This window comes from Culex quinquefasciatus, chromosome 3, assembly GCF_015732765.1.
Source record: "Culex quinquefasciatus strain JHB chromosome 3, VPISU_Cqui_1.0_pri_paternal, whole genome shotgun sequence".
Classification (NCBI taxonomy): Eukaryota; Metazoa; Arthropoda; class Insecta; order Diptera; family Culicidae; genus Culex; species Culex quinquefasciatus.
The window spans coordinates 144663681-144688075 of NC_051863.1; the positions used below are offsets into that span (position 1 = coordinate 144663681).

The 24395-nt window shown below is 36.8% G+C and overlaps 1 protein-coding gene and 1 long non-coding RNA gene across 2 annotated transcripts in view; one reads left to right on the forward strand and one right to left on the reverse strand.

Annotated features, from left to right (window-relative positions):
• Positions 1-24395, forward strand: part of LOC6040611 (cyclin-dependent kinase 14) — a 242186-nt gene that overhangs the window by 174181 nt on the left and 43610 nt on the right. Inside the window, exon 3 of the mRNA XM_038259731.1 lies at positions 204-398. Coding sequence (XP_038115659.1) covers positions 204-398 — 195 coding nt within the window. The remainder of the gene's footprint in view (positions 1-203; positions 399-24395) is intronic.
• On the reverse strand, positions 2928-3698 carry LOC119768755. Its single transcript, XR_005278205.1, has 3 exons — positions 3654-3698; positions 3451-3599; positions 2928-3140 (listed from the first exon to the last, which is right to left on the reverse strand). It is a non-coding gene; the product is annotated as an uncharacterized LOC119768755 (long non-coding RNA).

Consider the following 24395-nt stretch of genomic DNA (forward strand, 5'->3'; position numbering starts at 1 on the left):
GTGAGTTGCGTTTCGCATTTCTCCAATGGACCGTGCGAAATTGATATCGATTTTATCAGCGGATTATGGCGCTGCTTCTGGGTTCTGACGAATTCTGTTTGAGCTTTTTTTGATGAAGTGCGGAAAGTTTGCAAATAAATGCAAACATTTTTGTTGATTTGTGAGTTAATCAGAATGTTTTTTTTTTTCTCAATTTTTTGCAGCTATATCCAGGGAGGATAACGACGACAGCACGCAACACAATAACCACCATCTGCCGCACCACCACCACCACCACCACGGACATGGCCACAATCGTGGCGGTAAAGTGCCCTTCAACGGTTACACATCCGAGGAGTATCTGGACCGGTTGGAACCGAACGGAAACATTCCGGCCGATAAGCAGACGTACCATAAACGTGAGTGTATAGAAAACTTTTCCAATAACTCAAAGTCAAGTCGTCAAGGTCGTTCGAGGATCCCGAACGTCAAGCGCTCACCTCACCAAGCAAAAGTCCTGCAAAACTATTAAAATTTACTCTGTCAGAACACAAACCACTCAGACTCCACTATCGGTTGCCAACAATTAAAGTTTAATTACTTTCGTTCTGCTCCAAAGTTTCGCCGAAGTTCAGTTCTGTAGCCCCTCGAGGAGAGAGCACATTTGTAATCTAAGCCCTGGAATGGCGGAGGATATTCAAACGGATTATAACGAAATGCAGTGCGGCGAAAGTGGCCATGGGAACACACAAACTTTGCCCTTCAAGCTATTAAGATGGCACAAATCGATAACGAACTTCCTCCCGTCGTACCCCCTCAGGGTACTCGATTCCACTTGACCAGATTGCAAATCACCCGGGGTTGGAAGGTGTTATGAAAGGAAGGATTGCTGGTTTAGGGTGGTTCGATTCGATTATTTGGATATTCGAAATTTCAGAAATATAGAAAACTTACTTGAATTGTGTTTACCAGAATGAGAATGCGGTGTAGAAACACTTCATATAGACGGCCTTGTTTTCCTTCACGAAAATAGTATTCCAAGAATCCACCCTAGTTCCAAAACTGGGAAAATGGGTTACAAATGGTGCGGAAAAGCGACCCAGAGAGGAGTAACCCAAGGCCAACAATGACCATTAGCAGCCACTTTTCCCGCCGGTGTGTCCAAGTAACCCCGTCGTCAAGATGTCACCCATTTTCGACACCAGCTGTGGGTGACTGTTGATGTTATTTTTCGCCCACTCCTCCACTGATGAATATGGAAGTTTTTTCTCCTGTGAGCTTTTTGGGGAGGGTGAAGTAGGAGTTGGAGAAAGGGACTAAACAAACACCGGAAGAAATATAGATTAGCACACGTACCAGCAATCGGCGAAGATGTGCGTGTTGGTTTGTGTGACAGCTAAAGCTAACTGTCATCTAAACATGGGGTGAACGTGATGATAACCGTTTGCTTTTATGTGCTGCGAGAACAGTCGGTTTATGGAAGGATAATGTGTGAAGCTTTTAGAAAACACCGAAAACACAAGTCGCGTGTGAAGTGCGCGTATTGCAGGGTCAACCATGTTGCGAATTATCGCGGATGTTTCACTCGAAATGAAAAATTGTGGATAAAACGTAAAGCGGTCTGATAATAAAATTAACATTAAAGTACATGTTTAGCACTCCTTTACAAACAAAAGTTTCACCACAGGAATGGAAGAAAACACCCACCAGAATAAATGCAATTTTCACTCCCAAACAAGCAAAGAAAACGAGCAACTCCAGCTCAAGTAACCAGCTTTTCCAGCAAGAAGCCATCCAACGGAAGGACGAAGGTGACAAGAGCAGGTCATCACCGTATTCAATTTCAATTTACAACTTGTTCGTTTCCTTGCCCGCCGGGGTCAACCTCTCAGAATGGAAAAAAAGTGGTAAGGTGTGGCGTCCTCCGTTTCATTCCGCCCTAAGCATAATCCATTCAGCAGCTGCCGGGAAAAGTTCTTCCGCAAGTGCGCGCAAAGTATCTCCTGCTTGGTGGACAACTGCGAGCAAGTACCAACCAAGTTCAAGAGTGAACTTTCCGGATGCAACTCCACCGGAAAACAGCACCCACACCACCTCTTGAGAGCATTTTCGCTCCCAGAAGATGCTCAGTTTGGCACGTTCCTTTATGAGAGGCACTTGAAAATTGCGAGTACAATGTTTAATATTAATTATTAAAAAACTTTGTAATTAACTTTTGAATAGGTCGAGCAAGATCTGGCCAGGCAGGACTCGACTGGATGGTACCAGGTCGGATACCAGCCTTTGAAAAGGGTGAAGACAAGACAAAGTTCTGCAAGTGTCTGTCGACAGACACTTCAAACGGAGGGAAATGATGGTGATGATGGGAATAACCCACAGATGGCAGTGTGCGCTAGCGTAAACAAATTAATTTATAACGGTAGAAGCAGTGCGGCACATGAACGCACTACACAGAAAAAAAAAATTGGGTAAATTTACATCATTTGTGATGTACCAAAAGTGCACGTCATTAATGATGCTAATTTACATGAAGTTCATCGGAAATTTAAATGCCATCCGATGTAAACGCGCCGAACAAAAATGTCACGAAAACATGTAAATTTCCGATGAAATCTACGTAAATTTACCCAACCAAAAATTTTTTTTGCTCCGTTGAATCTAGAATCTGATGTAATTTTCAAATACTTTATAGCCTTACGAAGCATAAAAGGTACACCTTTGATTAACTTTATGGTCAAATTTAGCACCTGAAAATATTCAAAAGTACGTTTGTTTGACCAGAAAGGAAAACTGTAATGTCCATTTAAACTGTCAAAGGCAAAGAATTTGTAAATAATGTCAAATTCTAAATCCAACAGAGAAATATACAAAATAAACTGGGAACAACTAGTCTTGTAGATGCTAATCTAACGATTATTGCATAAATAAGGGCTGGAAAAAAAATAACCTACGTGCCAAATTCACCGTTTTATCAAACCGAAAGATATGAATGATTTACACTGCTGAGCCAATAGTTTGATCATGGTCTGCTTGATTTGAAGTATTTACAAACCTAGTCGTTCAGTTTGTGATCATGTAACCTCGTGCATGCCAAAATCACAATGTCAGCATAATTCTCGGTACTTCCAGTCGTGTTTGCCTTTACAAAAATGCCTCGATCCCTGTAACGAAAAAGTAGAGGAATTCTAAGTACAAAATAACGAGTTTTCTAATGATCTTTTAATTATTTTTTTATAATTTTAATGCAACATTTGAAAACGGCACATAAGCAATGTTACAGCTGGAACCATGTCTCAAATCATTAGACAATGCGTAACTACTTTTTTGAACACAGCAATGGTTGAAAGGCACTTTATGTTTTGTAGAAAAAAAATACTCAGAACTGTCAGCATTAAATATGATTAATTCCAATGTTTTCTCGTGCTGGTCCAGAAATAATGTGTGGAAAACACTTAATTTATAAAAACATACCATATCCACTTAAATCAAGGCCATCCAGATCGGCCTTGAATTTGATCTTTCCAGGAATTCTAGCCGTTCTTGCGGCTCTCCCGGCGCTGCCTTGGACGTCAGAATTCGGGTCGATGTGGCCGTCCAGCCGCGATTGTATGAGCATTGTGCTGTAAGGAAATTATTTTAAATCACAAAAAGTACGGGGGAAAACTAAAACAAACCTGCAAAATTGAGTTCCAAGCGATGGATGTTCACGATTTTGCTTCAAAAACGCGAAAACAGATGAAAGAAACTGTAGAAAAAAACACAAACACGTTTGACATTTCGGGCGTTTATGTCGTAATTCGCGAATGTCGACTACAGTGTTGCCATATTGGAATTGGTTAAAATCTGGAGCAACATTTGAAAGGGCAGTACGACATTGCTTTTACTGCATTTCGTCCCATTTAAACGCGTGCAATGAAAGGCCGTAAGAGCAATGTCGTACCGCCCCTTTCAAATGTTGCTCCAGAAATTAACAGCGCTGAAAATCTGTATAACTATATTTATGTATACATGAATCGAAAAAATCTGTAAAGTGGTTTTAGGACAAATTTGCATTATAAAAACTGGATTTTTTTAAGTTCAGCCAATTCAAGTCAAAGGTACCGTTATCAGGGGTGACATTGGGTCTGGGGGGTGAAATTGGGTCGTATAAATTTCAGCAATTTTGTATGACCCAATCTCACCCCAGACCCAATGTCACTCCTGATGACGGTACCAGTCAAAGCACGAGAGCTGTGACGGGGTGACTTTGATAGGTTTGAGATTTTTCCGCAAATTGAGGAGTAAAAAATAAATACGTACGAAAATGTATAGAATCATACTGACCGTTGTAGAGAAGTGTAAAAAGTTCTTCTAAAAGAAGTTTTAATAAAGTTTTGATAAATTTAACAAATGAAGAAATATATGTCCCCCCGGAATTCAAATAAGTAATTTGAACGAAACTATAGATGTCATCTGATGACATGGAGTGAAACTTTTACAATCGTCATGTTTAATTTTACAGAAGCTTGACAGAAAATTTAACTTCATGGGTGAAAATAGGAAATACTTTAGAATTACTGATAAATATAAAGTAAAAATCATTGAAGAATGTTTATAATCGATACATTTGTAACTTAATCGATGAAATTTATTTAGGCCGTTTTGTCCCTCGCCTCTGTTCAAAGTCGAGGGGGGGCCTAAAAAATAAAATAGTTTGAAAATTGAATTTAAGAGCCACGGTTTTAACAATTGAATGAAAAAAGTGTTTTAAAATGCATTATACACCATTAGTTATCATCAGTTTCCAAAATATCTAAGTATTGACGAAAATTCAATATTTTGCTAAAAAAAAAGTTTCTGCGGTGCTGTGCATTGGAATTTCATAAAAATTCAAAATATTGGTAATCCAGCCCAAACATGCTAAATATGATTATCAATGCAGACGTCTATTCTCATTAAAATTTTAAAGTTTTTTGAAAAAATATTTTTTTGCTCCCAGATTTTTCGGACAAATTTTGAAGGGGTGCGACATTAACTTTGAAAAATATTTGCAACGGCCTTACTTCCTTACTAAAAAAAAGTATTGCTTATAGCGAGATAAAATCACGTTTCTCCTTCGCTGTGACTGACAGGAGATTATAGCCGCCTTACTACCGCAGTGTGAAAATCAGCAAGTTGAACTCAAATTCTACGTTGATTTGGCTGTCAACTTGATTTGTTTTGAATATTTTCCAAAAGTCAGCTGAAAACTCAAGGCAACCTTTGACAACAGCCAACAATTTGTTTCTGCGGCTGTCATGTGGCCATTATCCTGCGGTCATATCAGCGCGCGCGAACTCTAATTATAGACGCCCACGATAAAACTTTAGGCCGCTGAAAATATTTTTAAAGTCTATGTCGCAAAACCTGGCTTGAAAAATCAGGGTCAAACATATTTTTCAAAAATATCAAAATTTCAATGAAATAAAACATGCAGCTTCCTGCGTTGATAATCATTTTCATAAAATTTCGATGCACTGTTAGTATAGTTTTTTTTTCGCAAAAAAAAATAGTGATTGTAAAACAACAACAACAAAATAGTTTTTTCATTGAAATGTCAAAACTAATAAATAATTTTATTTGTCATGTTTTTTTTTCAATTTTTTGGTCTTCCCCTTGACCCGAGACAAGGAAGATAAACTTTAAAAATATTTGCAACGGTAATAAAATAATAAAATAAATAACACAACATTTACAACATTTCCATCCATTGAATTCTGCATTGTTTTTAAAGAACGAAATAAGAAAAAATATGATTTTTATGAATTCCCTAGAAATGTTACATTGATGTTAATCTCTAAATACTGTGATATATCGTGCTTTCCATTTCATTAGGGCACAAAACTTTTGTAAACAAGAGTGTATCCTCTCTCACCTTATGCAAACTGGCATTTGAGTGAAAGGGATACACTATTGTTTACTAAAGTTTTGTGCCCTAATGAAATGTTAGGCTCCATATATGAGTCCAGAAACTACATTCACACTCAACGTAAACTTTACGTAAGTGGAATAGAGTTATCTACGTGCGCATGTATTGCGTGTACGTACACGAAATAAAGTGAGGTTAAATTTTGTACCCGCCAGCAAAACAAATGGCGTGCTAGTGTTCGTGCGAACGGGCTTAGATAACTCTATAGACTGTTTGTTTAAATCCAGGGTTACGCCCGTTTGAAAAGTTACGTCCCAGTTTTGTTGTTGTGGTTTATGTCGACTCCTTTTATGCCTCACCTATGTAATGCATCACATTAATCCACCAAGATCCCGTGGTTGCAACTGTCAAGTTGACAGAGTTGACATCGTCAAAGAAGTTTCTTTTCCGCAAATTATCGTGAATCCCAGAAAAAAACAAGTGTGAGCAATAATATTTAATAATTAAGGTTATAAATTTAGCTTAAATTTCATTCAACGATGGCCAACTCAATCCTAAATAATATTACCTGTAATGGTGATGGTGATTTGAACTGTGAGTTTATAAAAATATGTATTACAAATTATTGTACTCTTGTGAACTAGAAATAATGATTGAAACCGTTATTTTACAGATTTCGGTGGGAATCTCACGAAAGTTCGACGAGTTAGAAACAGACTACAAAAGCTGCCCTGACTGTCGATCGAAAGATTCCTTGGGACGATTGGCGCTCTGGCAGTGAGTACTCTACGTGTTTGAATCGATGCAGGCATGTTCCGGAAAATTGCTGGTCATTGCTTAGAATCTAGAAGCTCGCCCATCATCAACAAACTCAGGGCAGGAACCTGCAAAGATGGACAGTAGACACACCAAGTATATTAAAGTACTTACCCTTATGATTTTGTTACGGCAAAAAACCTATTCTGATGCGATTGACCAAGGCTGCGGAGTAGGGAAAGCTTTTTGAGGACCCCGACTTTTCAAATCTTTTCGAGTCCAACTCCCTCCAGCTTTCCTAAAAGACCCTACTCTTCCACAGCTTTGTGACTGACACCAAACAAAACACATTCTTCTACATGATCTGCTGCGGAAACAGTTTTCTTCACTACACGAAACTTTAATTTGTCTACGGTTCCCCGTTTTTAGTTTCTCCAGCAGAACCAGACGGGGGCAGTAACGTCTTGCTGAAAACCGACCGAAAATGTCTCCATCCGCGTTGAATACTGCGAATTTTATCTTGGTAGTTACCCGCCGCAAGACACCTTCGAATACGAGCACCCGAAGCGGCCTGCGGCAGCCCAACATTGTTTTGATTTTGCTAGCTGTCAATCACAAAAGCAGACAAATCTTTTGTAATTTTACAGTTTTTCTAAATTTACGTAAAACATTTTTAAATGTGTTTCTCAGTTTACATGCTATTCATATATTCAAATTTGCTGGTTTTGATAAACAATTTGTTCGTTTACATAAGATTTACCAATTACGTAGAATCTGATTTTACAATATGGCTCTTTAAGTGGCATTCAACCGATTACATCGACTTTCAAATTTACATGAACCGTATTTACGTCTGAAACAAGGTTTACGAGTCAGGTAAATTTACAGTTTTTTTTCTGTGTACTTTCTGCTGTTTGGAGACCAGTTTGATGCGGGAAAGGGGGACGTCGTTCTTTGGACAGACGCGATGATGGTGAGAGGCAATGGTTTTGGAAGTAATTAGAAATGTGTTTGCAAGTGGAAATAGTTTGCATTTACCTTTGTAGTGGCATATCTTTATGAAGTTAGGTTCGGAATTCCCTTTTAAATCTTTAATTGACTTTCACTATTTTTTATTCACGAAATTAGGCAGGTACAAATTTTATTTAAAGCTTCCCCCAAATGTTTTTTTCAAAAACTTCTACATTTCAATGGAAATTTAAGTGCAATCAGCTTAAATTGATTTAAAATGCATTCCCTTGCGTTTAAAATCATTTTAAAAATGTTTGGCTTGAATTAAACATCTTTTTAATATTTGAAAATTTTCGATGTTAAGTACGGTATGCAGATCGGAAGGAACGCGGTCAAGAAATGATGAAGTTAGGAAATTAGGAATTATGGATATAAGGAAATTAGGAAATTTGGTAATAATCCAATCTAATCTAATCTAATCAGACCCTAGCGCAGCTAATCTTTCGAAGGGATCCTGGAGAGTGCCTTAGGTTAGATGACGCCTAGCACTCTTCTTGTCATTTATTAACACTTGTAGTGCGCCATTGCATTGAAAATGCATTGAAACATCACAAGCGTTAAAGCGACCAGGCCTACTGGGTAAAGCCGTATCGCAGAGATGACTCGTAATTGGGTTGAGTTTGAGCACGGAGTGTTCGAACAACAACACAATTCTGAATCGACAGGGGAGGAAGAAGCGTGGGGACACACCACCATACGCTCCGAGATTTTGGTTGTATTCGTTGGGAGCACCATGCTAAGAAGGTTTGGTACTCCGGGACCCTCTGGGATGGGACATTGTATTTCCACGAATGCCCTGGACACTATTTGCCGTGGTTATAGCGCCACAACTCGCTCTCTGTAACAGTATTCCTAATTCCAGTCCACGCTCACCAAGTCGACATGGCCTAGTGGTTAGCATTTTTGCTTACCAATCCAAAGTACGGGGGTTCGAACTCCGCCTCGAGCGACTTTGATTTTTCGGTCATATTCATCATTTCAAATTTATGTGTTCTTAACTTTCTCGTTGGGAGCAGATGGGCATCGAACCCGGACCATTCGCTTACAAAGCGAACACCGTAACCAGTCAGCCACGGCCGCTCCTGAAATTAGAAAATTTGGTAATAAGGCAATAAAGAAATTATGAAATTAGAAAATTTAGAAATTAGAATGTTAGGAAATTAGGAAATCAGGAAGTTAGGAAATTTGGTAATTAGGAAATTAGGAAATTAGGAGATTAGGAAATTAAGAAATTATGAAATTGGAAAATTTAGAAATAAGGAAACTAGAATGTTAGGAAATAAGGAAATTAGAAAATTAGGAAGCTAGGAAATTGAGAAATTTGGTAACTACACAGAAAAAAATATGTGAATTTACTCGACACGGAAAAAATGAATCACATGTAAACTCAGTTGATGTAAACTTGAGATTCGACGTAAACGGTCGAATCACACGTAAAATCACGTTTTTACGTATAATTTGTTGCAAATTTACATCAAATTGCATTTAAATTTAAATGTTTAATGACGTGCAAAAGTGGTACATCATAAATGATGTAACATTCGGAAATATTTTTTTGTGTGTAGGAAATTAAGAAATTAGGAGATCATGAAATTATGTAATAATGAAATAAAAAAATTAAGAAATTAGGAAATAAGGAAATAAAGAAATTTGGAACGAAATTGATAGGAAATTGAGAAATTAAGGAAATTAGAAAATTAGAAAATTAGGAAATTTGGATATAAGGAAATTAGCAAATCAGAAAATTAGGAAATTGAGAAATTAAGGAAATTAGAAAATGAGGAAATTAAGATATTAGGAAATCAGAAAATTACGAAATAAGGAAGTTAGGCAATTTGGTAATAAGTAAATTTGTTTATTCGGAAATAAGGAAATAAGCAAAATTAGGAAATAAGCATAATTAGGAAATTAGAAAATTAAGAAATTAGGGAATTAGGATGTGAGGAAATTAGGCAATTTGGTAATTAGGAAATTAGGAAATTTGGAAATTAGGAATTATGAACTTAGAAAATAAGGAAATTTGGATGTTAGGAAATTAGGGAGTAAGGTAATTAAAAAAAGAAAATTATAAAATAAGGCTGGTACAAAGGTTTAATAGTTTTTCTTAAATTCTTCAATTTCAAGATTCTTAAATTCTTAAATTCTCAAATTGTTAAATTCTTTAATTCTTTAATTTTTTAATTCTTTAATTCTAAAATTTCTTAATTGTATTGTTTTTTGTTATTTTTAAATTCTTAAATTTTGAAATATGTGAACTCCACATTTTTAATTGTGGAATTTTATTTTTTCTGAATTTTTGAGAAAATATAGTTTTTGATTGTTAGAATTTCGGGGTTTTCGTAAATATGTGATTTCGAATTTCTTTATTTCAGATTTTTTAATCTTTTGAAATTTTGGCTTGAAATTTCTGAAATTTTTCAGGTTTTGAATTTTTTAATTTTTTGAGCTATTGAATTTATAAATTCTTTAATCTCGACTTTAACACTTGTAGCCCCAACGGGGCCAAAAAAGTTGGAAATGCAACTTCACCGGCTCTTTGAACATTTAGAAAAAAAAAAATGAAAATTCGCTAATTGTTTTGTTTTCGTCAAATCTTAATTTTTTTGAAAACTAATGATTGTAAAACAACTGAACTAGTGTAAAATGCATTTTAAAATAATTTTTGCATTCAAATGTGGAAAATTTGGCTTGTAATTTCATTTTTTTTAATTTATTTTGCCCCCCTCGACCCCGGCCCGGCCAAGAGACAAAAACTTTGAAAAATATTTGCATCGGCCTTAATTAATTGGATAATGTTTCACAATTTATAGAATCTATTGTCAATTTCTTATATTTTTTTTTGACAATTTCATAATTCTTTGTCCCATTTTCAAAATAAATTGTTTCTTTTGGAACAAAATCATAATCTTTGACTTTTTGTTAATGTTAATGTCGGTGGGTGTCTGTAGACATGCTTTTTTGTAAATTAATGTTATCTGCTCTACACAGAAAAAAAATCATTGTAATATTACATCTGGGAAGGGGTACATCTTTTATGTCAGAAAAAAGGTGTAATTTTACCTCTGGAAATGTGTAATTTTACCACTTTTCTGGTGTAATGTCACTTTTTCAGTCTAAATTGAGGTAAAATTACATCATAAAAGAGGTAATATTCAACCTTCCAAAATTACAGCTTCCAAATTTACATTATTTTTTTCTGTGTAGCTAAACGGATTTTGTCCCAGTCTTTAAGTCCCTATTGAAAATAATTATGATTGGTGATTTTCTTTAAAAGTTCATAAAAATATGATTGAAAAAGGGTTTTTTCGATTTATTTATAATTCAACTTCCTTAACACCAAATTGACCAAATATTTTCTGAATATTTCTGAAAGTGTCTAAAATATATAAGGTGAAAAGTTATCAACCATAACCAAACAAATGAAAATGTCCTCCTGAACGCACAGTACTTTCACACCTTGTCGTGTCGGGGGAGGTGTAGTTCTCCGGAAATCTCCGAAAGGTAGAGGCAAGATGTAAATCGTTGTCATCACCACGGGCGCGTTGGTTTACGCGGTGGAGGGGCTACCGCGCGGGGTCGTTAAGGCCAAGATTTATGAACCATTTAGTTGGATCCTATTTCGGTCGTTGTAAACAGTTAATGGCGTTTGGGCTTTTCCGGTGCGTTTTACACCTCGCGGAATGCCTTTTTACGTTGGAAGAAATTATTGGGCAGTTTTAAAGGGGAAGGTATTTATAAACTTTTTAATATTTATGAGCTGAAAATCCTGGGAAGATTCGCTGTGATTTATTAAATTTTGACCTTAGTTTAACAAGGGAAATTCTCGGTAATGATGTATTACATCGGATTTTACATTGTTGCATCACCGGTTTGAAAGGGACTGTAAAACGATACATTTTACAATGTCATAATTCATCGATGGACTTCCTCTATATCCTTTTGTCAACAAGAGATTAGTTTCATCATCGCTAGGTTCGTTTACGAGCTAAGCACCAAGTTTATCCGTCTACAATCTCGTAACCTAATCTACAGAATTATTCCCAATAACTCACTCGTCCACGACGCTCCGTTCTTCCGCAATTTGAGCTAGCCAACCGGAACACGGTCCTGGCTCCTGCCACCAACCACCACAGCATTAAATATCAACCTGTCAAGTCAGCTGTGTCGATGTCGATAAAGAGGTGGAAGGCGGGGAGAGGCAGATCCGATAGATATTCCAGTCAATGGGTCTGTTTTGCCAAAAGCCCCAAGGATTCTCCGATAACGGTAGATACCAAGTCTCTAATCCTGTGTGAACCGGCTTTGACTTGTACACCAAGCCACAGAGTCCAATTTGAGTACGGCGATGCGGAAATAAAGGGATCATCATCCGAACATCCGGGTCCAGCAAAGAGGAAGGCAGTAAATTAATTCCAGACAAACTGTGTGTGTGGTTTCATGGAGGTTGATGGGCAGGCTCGTCAGGGCGGAATATCATCTTCTGAGGGGGAGGGCTTTCAACTTTTGCCTTCTTATCGCTCGCTCGGTTGCCAAATTGACCTCGCAGCAATAAAGGGGGGCCCGTAAACAACGCAATCAGGTTCTTTGCGGGTCCGGGCTGTAATGAATGTGACGATAGGCTCGTTACGGGAGGTCATGTTCTCCAGTTTGTGGTTGGTTGTGCAAACAAATTTTTAGAAAGCATTCAAGTATCAAAGAATCACTTATTTGTGTAACTCGAGGAATCCACAGAATCTCCAGAATAACCAGACAAAAAATCCCGCTATATTTGAAGGACATCCGTCAAAAAACCAAAATTGTGTAACGAAATAAAAAAGTCCAATTCACTTTTATTGACATCAAACGTAAAGTCAATCTAATTCAGCCCGGATGGTCTTTTGTGGCTTCGCAGCAATGAAACATCACTCAAAAACGGCACACAAACACTTCCGGGGAAAGCCCAACCGAAATTGGATTTATATTGATGCCGGCCGGAAAATTGGCAACAATTGAACTACGTTCGTTGATGTCAGAGTTCCACCACCGGAGTAGAGTGGTGGCTGTATAAATTCAATTTTCTCATTAGGCTGCCCCTTAAACCGTTTTATGGAGATTCGGAACAAGTTCTGGCAACGCGCGCGTTCGCCGTCGATCGATAAGCTGCGAGCGAACAACCTGCGAATAGAGGGCTCTGGTATTCTGGTGGATATACATAAATTTATGATATAAGTATACTTTTGGGCGCGGTGTCGCGCCGATAGCTTTTTTCTCTGGCGTAGTATGGAACGTGGCCAAAAATACGTGGATTTGGCGGCCAAGAGTAAGCGCGTAGAACTATCGAATCAACGGGACAGGGTACGGGAGGACACACGCCCCAAATGGGTGTTGTGACTAGACAAAAGGCGCCATCCTCGGCTCGGTTGTAGGTTTGGTCTGTCTGTATGCTGGAGCTGTAGTAATGTTATTGCTGGAGCTTTAGAAACTATGATTATCTAACTCCCGTGAGATTAGGGAAGGGATGAGTACTATGCGTGGAACGGCAAAGAAACAAATAATTGTAAGGTAGTACATGTCGTCTTTATGCTGGAAATAAAGTTCACTTAACTTAATTAACTCTTTGCAAATTATGAGGTCGCCTTTATACTGGAAATAAAGTTCATTTAACTAAATTAACTCTCTGCATACAGTTAGAATATTAAAAGATAAATCGTAATCATAACTCCTTAAATAAAAACAAAATTGTAGGACTATCTGTTTTGAAAAATAATAACTTAAAATGGCCCACAAAGTTTGAGACAAATCAAAATGCAAAACTAATCGTTGTTCAAAGTATGAGTGAACTGTGTCATACCACAACTTGTTCTTATGCAAGCCTCTGTAAATACTTGGAACTTGTAAGATCTCGATCCAATACCATTTCAAGGAATAGCTGGGCATTCAATTACAACTCCTTCCAGTTCAGTGCGACGTTACCGTTTACTTTTGTTGCATGTAAGTACCAATGCATTGTTGAGGAAACTTTGTCAAGGAAAAACGGGGCAACTGTGCATAAGAATGGAAACAAGTGTGCATCACTTTTGCAACAAAATGAAAAGAGGGAAAAGTTTCTGCACTTGCAGCAAGTGTGTGTGTGTGCTGGGGGAAGCCAATTGTATGCTGCAGCAAGCTTCCGATATTGAATTGTAAAGGGGGTTTTACGCGAGCAAAGTTCACAACTATGAAGTATCAATTTACGGTTGATGGAGCCAAAGGTAGCATAAGTCGTCACACGAGGGGTGAAAATGGAACACACAATTTTATGGGGTGGTGACACACGTACATAAAAGAATCCCCTCCTGAAAAAGGGGTAATAAAATCGTCTAGACTAGCCCGGGCTCTGGAGCTGAAGTGGTCCCTGGTACGGGCCAGGAAATCAATTTGTAAATGGTCTCCGGCACAGTAATGCGGTTGTAATCACATCAACGATGACATCTAGTGTGCGGTGCCATTCCGGACTATACCGGCAAAGATCCAATTACCATTCTGCTGGAGGTCAGCCGGGATGATCCTTCAGATATAGTACAATGTTCAACTTGCAATACTATTTGCAGTTTCATTCACGGAATTTTCTCCCTTCTCTTGTTTGTCCGGAGGGGGATTACTCAAAGAGCCGTCAACGGAATGGATACAAATGGAAGGAGCCGTCTTGAGCAGCAGCAGCATTATCATCCTCAAGTCTGGACAAGTGGCACTTTTGTGGTGCATCGTTCAACGATGCTGAACCATCGCTATCAACGGTTATTATGGAATATAAAAATTGAAAAAGTTCTTCCGGGTTTGCTTCATTGTTCTTCTTGCTGGAGAGAGCTTGTTGGAATGCAGTTGACAAGGAAATTCGACAAGTTTTTTAACCTAAAGCATTTGTGCTGGTAAAATTATTGTAGAACTTTTGCTCACTGTCAAAAAAATGTATTATGCTTTCATTCAAATCTTCAAATCTATAGTTATTCTGAATCATGCTCCATAGCTCCATATAATGATTCGGATGAATCTTGCCATCAATTCAGCATCAAATCTAGTATTGCATGACAGCCCCCTACTCTCAATCCCCAAATCACTACAACCCCAAAAAGCTGCTCCAACAGCACAAAAGGGAGCAGGATTGCATCGATATGTGGTTTCGCAAGTACCAGTTATTATAACCGGGTAATTGGGAAACGACTTCGTCCGAGAAGTCCGCCCATCCAATCCGGTTCGTCCCGAACACCCAACGAGCCGTGACGCCCTTCGACCTAATCAAAAGAGTTTGCTCACTGATTGAAATCATCTCGCATAGGAGAAGCTGCCAACCTAGCTCACTCTCACTATATTGATTGAATTATTATTTTATGAAGACGTATTGCGTGATGCCAGAGGCGTCGCGTCCACCTGTTCAACCTGTTCATAGGACAGGTGGATCATTTTGATTTCTTTATGAAGAAAGAATTAAAATATGTTCATCAAAATAATTGAACGAAAATGCCAACTCTTCTTAGAATCATGAAACAGCCAAGCGCATTCGAATCCATAGAGCTCTCAATGAAAATCTAACGCGCACTGAAAATCCTCCTAAGCAGCCACCAACCTGTTCGGATTTCTCCATGCACGAGTTCCCATACAACGCATCCAAAAATACACAGAAAGCCGCCCCTATATGTACACGCTGGACGGTATGAATGTGGTAGTTCAGGGTGTGCATGAAAGCTTTTGCACAGTCGACATAAAAGCGCGCGAGCCGAGACACGAGCAGGGAGAGAGCAAAGTTCAAAGAGAGAGAGAAAAACTCCAAATTTTGCTCTCTCCCTGCTCGTGTCTCGGCTCGCGCGCTTTTATGTCGACTGTGCAAAAGCTTTCATGCACACCCTGAACTACCACATTCATACCGTCCAGCGTGTACGTATAGGGGCGGCTTTCTGTGTATTTTTGGATGCGTTGTATGGGAACTCGTGCATGGAGAAATCCGAACAGGTTGGTGGCTGCTTGGGAGGATTTTCAGTGCGCGTTAGATTTTCATTGAGAGCTCTATGGACACGAATGCGCTTGGCTGTTCCATGATTCCAAGACGATTTGGCGTGCTTGCTCAAATATTTTAGTAAAACTTTTTAAATTGTTATAAATAGTAGAACGGCATGTTGCTTCAAAAAACCGTTTTTAACTGAAATAAAGTAATAAATAGCTCTGTCAAAAGTGAGCAAGCAAGTTCATATCGACAGATTTGCAAAATAATTTGGAAGAAAATAGAACAAAATCTTTAACCTACCAAGCATACAATAATTTACTTCAAAAGTTATTTGTACAAACACAAAAATCAAAGCAAAGCTTAAATAAGCTGTCGTAATTATGTCTACTTGGTTTGAATTCTTGAGTTTTGATCGTTTATTTTTTTTTTTTTCGGAAAATTTTATAAAGTGATGTTTTTTATTTTATTTTATGGATTTATATTGAGATATGAGACGCAGTAAAAAAACAAAAAATCTCAGACTTTTTATACTTAATTATGGCAATTATTTTTTATTTGTGGCTATCAATTCTAAATTTGTTATATGCTTAAAAAGCCCATTTTGAAAATCAATGCAAAAATAAAGGTTAAACGTCCAATCGATTGCACGAGTTTTTGTTAGATGAAAATTTTTATTATCATCGATATTAATTTTTTCTCTTTTAGTTTTTTAGGGAAATTTTGAAGAGAAACGTAAAATACATTCTTTATGGCCTAATTGTTTTGGTCAGGAAACTAGAACACGTGATTTCAAGATTAGAATGGTCAACATCCGGAAGGTTTGCTTAGTGAGATTTGAAAATAATTAATAATTTTTGGAACATAAGAGAAGTCATTCTAAAGAAAACTCCAGGGAAAAACTTGTGGTTGGATTACGCCTCATTTTTGACTTTTGATTTAGTTTTTTATTCATTTACAAAACAAGCTAATTATAGAAAACTACAATGTAAAAACCATTTCAATTTTACACTTCTTAAAGGATGATCATTGCTGTAATTTGAAAAAGTTACTATTTCAATAAAAATCATGTGATCAATAATTCTCACAACAATATTGCTAACATCATCTAATTTCTCTTTATCATGTATTAAAGATATTTTTCAAAAATAATTGAGCTAAAAAACTTGAAAATTACTGAAAAGATTGTTTGAACAGGTAACCATTTTGGCCACGCGTCGCCTCTGCGTGATGCTATCTCATCCGTCCGGACTATAGAGTGCAGACGAAGAGTCCTTTCTCCCATCTGGAATCTCTCGAAGGCCAAAATTCGATTAAGTAATCGAACCTCCCCGGAGCATTGAGCACCGCACATCCGTCGTGTCTGCAGCACGTCAGTTCTCGCACCTGGGGATCAATCAAGAATTGGCAAACGCTTTGTTCTGTCGAACAAGCCTGATGCCACATATACGTATAGCGCGCGCGTTCCTGAACATAAGGTGTTCAACATCCGCAGTTGTGCGTGTCGGCTAGAGCTGGGGGGTTTTCCTCTAGGGACTGCTCCGTCCAAAGCCTCCGTCTTGTCACGTCACGAACGACGAGATAATTCATGCGAGCAAAAGCAGATTGGAGATCCGGGTGGGCTGGAACACCTGTCCTTTGGATTGGAAGTGTTTCGAGAGTGACACGTTTTTTCGTGTGCGCTCAGTGCTCGGAATCGATTTCGGCGAGCCGGAATAAATCCATCTTTTTCGAAAGGTGGTCTGTGATGTGGAAGAATGGTTTGATATACTTGAAATCCGAACGTCTTTGTAGTCAATCAAAACCAAAGTATCATTTTGTTTCAGCTTCTAAATCACATACTTCTGAGATTATTTTAATATTAATCCTTAATTTTCAGTCCTCAAGACCTCTATCTCAAGTGTCGTAATGCAAACAAGGGCGTCTATGTGAAGTGATTATCAATTCCAATTTAGTACCTATCACGAGTGCTTTTATGTTTGTGACCAGATCTCAAACGGTCCAATCTCTTCTAAAAAAATCGAAACGGCTCCATTTGTGCGAGTCTCTCTCTCTCGGTGCGCCGAAATAGCCTATACGAGTGGGCGATAATTTTCCAATCACATTTTCATTTTTCCCCCAACGTCACGTGGTAGAAACGGGAGGTTCGCGCGTGGGTCTTGTTTTGGTTGGGTGGTCTTTGTGATTTGACGAGGTTTTTTTCCTCTTCGATTTTCTCCATCAATGTGCACAACATTCAGTGGATTGGGGGGAAATGGAATTTACTTCTAATCATGTGTCAAAAATCTCGTATTAATAAAGATTGATTTAATGAATAATAAATGCGCGGTGGACGAAGCTGTCACAATAAATTGAACTGAACGTTGCAACGTAGACTAAGAGTGAGAAATTTGGTGGAAAAGGAAGCAGACGCTTCGATCGGTTGAGGGAAAATTTATTCCAAATTCGTTTTTCTTCTTTTCCTTTTTGAAATTCGCGTTTGAAATATCTGTGGTTAGGGGGCATCGCTTTTGTTGGGAGTTAATTTATTGGATCATTTGGCTAGGAAAAATGCTGCATCAAAGGATCATTAAATTTTCTTGTTTGTTTAATTTACTTATATAAAATTCAAGTTGCTTTAACTTACCAAAACTGCGAGCAAATCCTCAACTGTTTTTGTGACGATAACAAACTCCCCCACATACACTCTGTCATAAAGTCACCATAACAATAACATAGAACAAAGCCACGTAACTATATGGCATCATTATCCACAGTTTTTGTCCTTCTCGTTGGAGCCGCAACAAATAAAGTCTCCTTCTCGAGGTTCAGTCGACGTGAACCATGAAAATGCAGCATGTTCTCCCCTGATACCATCGATTTCCTTCACAGTTACTATACCAACAGTAGCAGCAGAAGGAGACTGCCTACGACACTGTCCGGGCTATATCGATAGTAACAGAATTATGGCTTGGACATTAGGGTGACCAGTAAAAAAATATAATTCTCTGCTCAGAATTCATTTGTTTTAAATTTATTAAAAATGTGACAAATGTTTAATGTGTAGAAAAGCGTTCTGTACAATTTTAGGTTTTGTTTTATTGTTTTATGTAATTTCTTGTAAATTTTATTTTTAAAACCGCTGCATCTTCAAAAGGTTTGGATTTTTACGTTTAGCACACTTTAAAAAACAGTTTTCATATTTTTTTTATTTTTTTTTAGGAGAGACAATTTATTTTACATTTTTCTTGAGATTTTTTTAGCATCTTAGGCTAATCCTCAATAAAATTAAACGAAAAAAAAATCGTGACATCACTTTTAAATTTTGACTTTGGATCTTAATAGTCAAAAAACCCCATGGAAGTGGCGTGTTTTTTTCTTTCAGTGTATATTTTTTCTACAGTTGGGGAACTATACCCTTTTTAACCTATTTCTATTATCGGCCTATCAGCACTTTGATCATGCATTACAACTTTCATAAAGTGTTTTTGACTGTTCCAACTCTCCATTGTTGAAACATCTGAAAATATTGATTTAATAGCGAAAAACGGCAAAAGTTAAAAGAATTGGTCGAACAGCTTAGAGTGATTAAAATGGGTATATTTCCCCTAATTTTTAAATTGCAAATTTTTTCAATTAACACTTTGCAAAAATATTTCAATACTCTACGCCTTTCTGAAATGGCTTGTATAAGCCTAGGATAACATGTCTTCGAAGTTTCATTGAAATCGGAGAGGGTTGGGTACAAAAGTACTCGGAAAATTCCTGTTTTGAGCTGGAATTGCTTCAAATTACTTCAATGAGTGATATGTTTACAAGAACGTTTTTGATTGAATATTCAAAAAAAATGTAAAAAAAATACATAGTTTGTATATGTTTGACAAACTAAACTTAACCGTGTTAGCTGTTTATTTTATTTAAAATTTGCATTTCATTCTCAATTATTTGAAATACAATGTTTATCGTATTTTTCTGTTACTGTTAGGCTTTTGACAAATTTTGAATTTTGGGACCGCAGAACGGATTCAATTTTTTGTGCAATTTTTGCTTCAACCTTTCGAAATTTTTTAAAAATCACCGTATTGTAGAACTCTGGTCAGGCCACCCCACTGGGACATTAACGGCAGCAGTAGCTGATCCCCCCGGAATGACTTGGTATCGTCTGCGCCAAAAAATCGTCCGTTCCTCGGTCGCGTAAACGTCCGGATGTCCTTGGAGTGGGCCATTATTTTTTACTGCACTTTATTGCCTTCATTCCGTCAGCGAGCCAGCAAGCGAAGGAAAAATCCTGGGCGAAAATTTCCACCAAATGACCCGTAGATGATGTGCTGAAGAGGGTCTCATCTTGGGTGGTGGTCAAAATTTAGGGTGGACATGACACTTCGAGCGTCGGCCCCACTGTTTTCACCCTGCTAATGTTTATTTAATTTAAACGGGCACCATTTGGAGCAGGGTCTGCTGTGGGCCAGCTGCGTCGGTCCTAAACTCATTTTTCGGGCTCATTTAAATTGCCGCTTTTCCCACACCCCCAATGGCCTGGAAACGATGGTCATTTTCCGCTCATCGCCCGGGGGGATTATCATCCTTGGCGGCATCGCCACAACCACACAGTCCTTTCGTATTACACGGATTGGCCTATGGAAACCGCAACTTGGAAAGAAAGGAAAGAGGCTGACCATAAAAGGGACCATTTTATTGCTCCATTTAAAACAATGATCCTGGGAGCGAAGAAAGCAAGGATCTTGCTCGAAACATGAATACTTCATTCGAGTTTTTTGGCCAGGACATTGCGGAACGATCGATAAGGGTTGTTGAAGCTGTGTGTAGCCACAAGTGTCCAATGGTATGACAAGGGATGCTTTTTCCCCGTCCCGCAATTTATCACATCAAAGAAAAGAAAGTGGGTCAACGCCACACCGCCGCCGTCCAGAAATTTAATCCTTTGCAAACGCTTCTTCGTCTTCTTCCCCTGGGACTGGAATTCCTTCACGTTATTAACTTATGACCCTTCGGCACAGCAACGAGTCATCAAGGGGGTTCGGGACGGGGTAAATGATCAATTAATGTGAATAATAACTCACGCTCGTTTTACTTTTATGAAGAGGTGTCGTCGGGGGAAGAAGTTCCATTAAAGTATTACGATGCCAACGGGAAACATTAAGGCGAGAAGATTCACGTGGCGCTAAGTGCTGAGATGAACTTTGATTTTATTGGATAATTTATTTTTCGCGTCAACACTCATCGATTCATGATGCTAAGCATTTTGTTTATCATTTTATCTCGTCAAGTGACGATAAAAATGCCATACAATTTAATTAATTCTCGAGACTCTTATCCCTCGGGAAGCAAGATAATGGAGACAATTACTACCAATAAAATTTTATTATTGTGGTTTTTATCACTCTTATTATTGGCTGAGTATTGAACAATCCTTTAGCTGAAGTGGCAGTGAAGTGTGAACCACCCTAATTTTCTATCTAGCCAAAAGTTGCACCATCTCATTTTCATCAACTCTTCATAAGACACCAAATCTTGAGAATCGCACAATTTTTCGGAAAATTAATTTTAGTTTTAATTTTGCGATCTAGACCACCGTGCGCTGCGCAGCAAAAAAAACCGATGGAAAAATTGCATGTAAAAGCATGCACATCACCTATTTGTGCAATTTTTGTAAACACAAAAAAAAAAGTTGCAACCGACGGGACTCTAATCCAGCACCAATTGTGAGGACTGGCCCCTTAGCCCGCTCGGCCATTAGGCCGATGAAGAATGGACAGGATTAACGTATATATGAGCTTGGCATTAAGGTCAAGTAGGTATCCCATACTAATGAGCTACATGTTTAAGGGTGTAATATTACATAGAATTTCACGCAGTTAGATTACTACTTTGAGCTTGATTTTTGAAATCAATTTGAAATTTCAGTTAATTTTCTTGTGCATGTAGAAAAATATTTTTAGCAACAAAATTTTATCTTTGCGTGTAATAAAATCAAACATTACACGGAGAGACCGGCCAGGGCGAATCTAAAAAAATCTTGGTTAATTTAACTAAAAGTATGGGTTAATTTTTTACACAGCTTTTTTTCAACAATCGATTGTTGATTTTGTTAACCCAAAATTGCTGACCACCAGTAACTAAAATTAACTAAAAAAATAGTTGGAATTGCCATTTTCGTTGGTTAAATGGCCGAAAAAAATTCTAGCAGTCGACTGCTAGAATATTTTTTTCAGAAAATTAACTAATTTTTTTTTGTTTTAAGCTGAAATATTGTGGAATATTCTGTAAAAACAGGTTGGGCCATACTTTTCAACTATTTTTCAACAATTTTTTCGTTTTATTAACTGAAATATTTTTGCATGCTGCAAATTATTAGTGAATTATAACAAAACATTTCTTAATTAAACATAATTTATGTTAGTGTCGATATATATTTTCTTTAATTATCTAACGATACAGGCCGGGCTGAATTTCTAGCTATAATTTTAACTAATGTCTTACTTAAATACAGAAAAACATTCGTGCATGTAGTCAATAATTAGCTATTGTTAGCAATATTTTTATTGAATTTGCAGTAAATTTTATAATAATGCCTCACAAATTAATGCTGGGTGTTTTTATATTCGCATTTATTCTGCCTAAAATTTTAACTTTTTGTACTAATTTGTTTTTTTTTTTTTGCATGAAGTTATTAAATTACTGTTAAAAAGCATCAAAACAAAACTTTTTATTATCTGTTATTATAAAACATGTAAAGTTTGATTAAAGTTTGAAAAAAATACGTTGCATAAATCTAAAAAAATAATAATAAAACATATTACAAATTTTGTTAAACATATTTATAAAAGATGTTTAATTTCTCGTGAATTCCTTGAAGATATTTCACCAAGTAAGTTATTATGTTGTATAAAATTAAGTGTTGTATTCAGAACTTACCAGTTTATTTAGCAGTCTTCTATTAACAGCATTTTTAAAATATTTCTATCTTCTTTTGTATATCTTTTATAAATTTTATTTTTTAGACATTTCCCATCATCTCATTTTTATTTTGATATTATGTGTACTCATTTCCATATATTTTATGGTTGATGATTCTGAAAAAAATGGTTCATTAAAATTGTATCCATCGTAAGCACGAAGGTTTTTGATTATTCAGTTTTCTAATTAAAATCACAACATATAAATTGTTATGTAAAAATAAATCCATACTTACTTAGATTAACCAACCTTTTGTTAAATTTGCCCGTGCAAGTATTGTCGTGCAAGAGTTCGCCCGCCTCTTCCTTTCACTGCCCTTCCCTTTCCTTTAAACATTGTCATGAAGTCCCCTCGCATCAGAGGTCCTCATTGCGAATGTCCTCGTCTTGTTCTTCATAGTTTATCACCTGCAAAGAAATCATCAACAAACTTACTCACCAATTGCACCTCCACAGTTGCAACAGTGTTCACTTCGATTTGCACTTCAACATTAGCCAAATAGTGTGATTTTCACCTTTCACATTCTCTCACTTCACAATTAACAACACAAACTCAACTAATCGACCGCTCTTGTTCGAATCCTGACTTCAAATGACAAACGTAAACAAACCCAAGTTCATCTTTTAAATAATCAACCAATTGATATTTACATTTAACCAAAAAAAAATCTTGATTTTTCTAAAACCAAAGCTACCAGTCGAGCACGTTCATTCGAGTTCGGGAAATCTGTTAGCTTTTTGCCTTTAGCATTTTCAACAAACAGGTTATTAAATTATTACTGAATTTTGGTTGATTCAACTGAAAATTGGCCGTAACAAGTACGTTTTTGTGAAATTTACGAAAGTAAAATCAACAATTTTAATTGTTAAAATTTCTGGGCACAGTCTCTCCGTGTATAAGTTGAGACTTCAATTCAATGTTATTAAAAAACTAAATTGTTATTTTTGAACTCATTTTGATTCATTCCTCGGTGAATCGTAGGATTGAAATAAGCTTAATAAAGTTTAATTTGATTGTTAAGGTCTTTTCAAATATCTTATGTACCTAAACCCTTTGTTTTTTATGTAATTGTTACTTTTTAAATATTAATTTCACAAATTCGGTTAAACTAAACCGGAAGTTGGTAGTAAATTACATTATCGTTCATGCTACAACCGTATCTCTACATTTATTATTATTTATTTTTATTTTGTTAATTTTACAAATAATTTAGGAATCTAAACTCTACCTATTTTCTAACACCAAAATCGGTTATAAAAAATTCAAGATGATTAATAATTTAGTAATCTACCGAATTGAAATAATATTGACTAAAAAAATACGTATAATATTTGGAAATTGCTTATTTTTCCCTAGCAAAGATTTTCGAGCAAAGTATTTAATAGTTGAGCAGTTCTCTCAGATTTCGGTTGAACATCAAATGCCAACTTTTCCGAAATTTCCAGGTTGTGCAAAAAATCTTTAACCGAGTTATAAATTTTTAAATCAATACTGACTTTTTTAAAAATCGAAATATTGATCGCAAAACTTTTTCAACTTCATTTTTCAATGCAAAATCAAATTTGCAATCAAAAAGTACTTCAGTGAAATTTTGATAAAGTGCACCGTTTTCAAGTTAAGGGCATTTTTAGGCTACTTTTTTGAAAATAGTAGCACTTTTTTTTTTAATTAGCGCACATGTTTGCCGACTTTTGAAAAAAATATATTTGAAAAGCTGAGAAAATTCTCTATATTTTGCTTTTTTGAACTTTGTTGATACGACCCTTAGTTGCTGAGATATTGCCATGAAGTGTTTAAAAACAGGAAAATTGATGTTTTCTAAGTCTCACTCAAACAACCCACCGTTTTCTA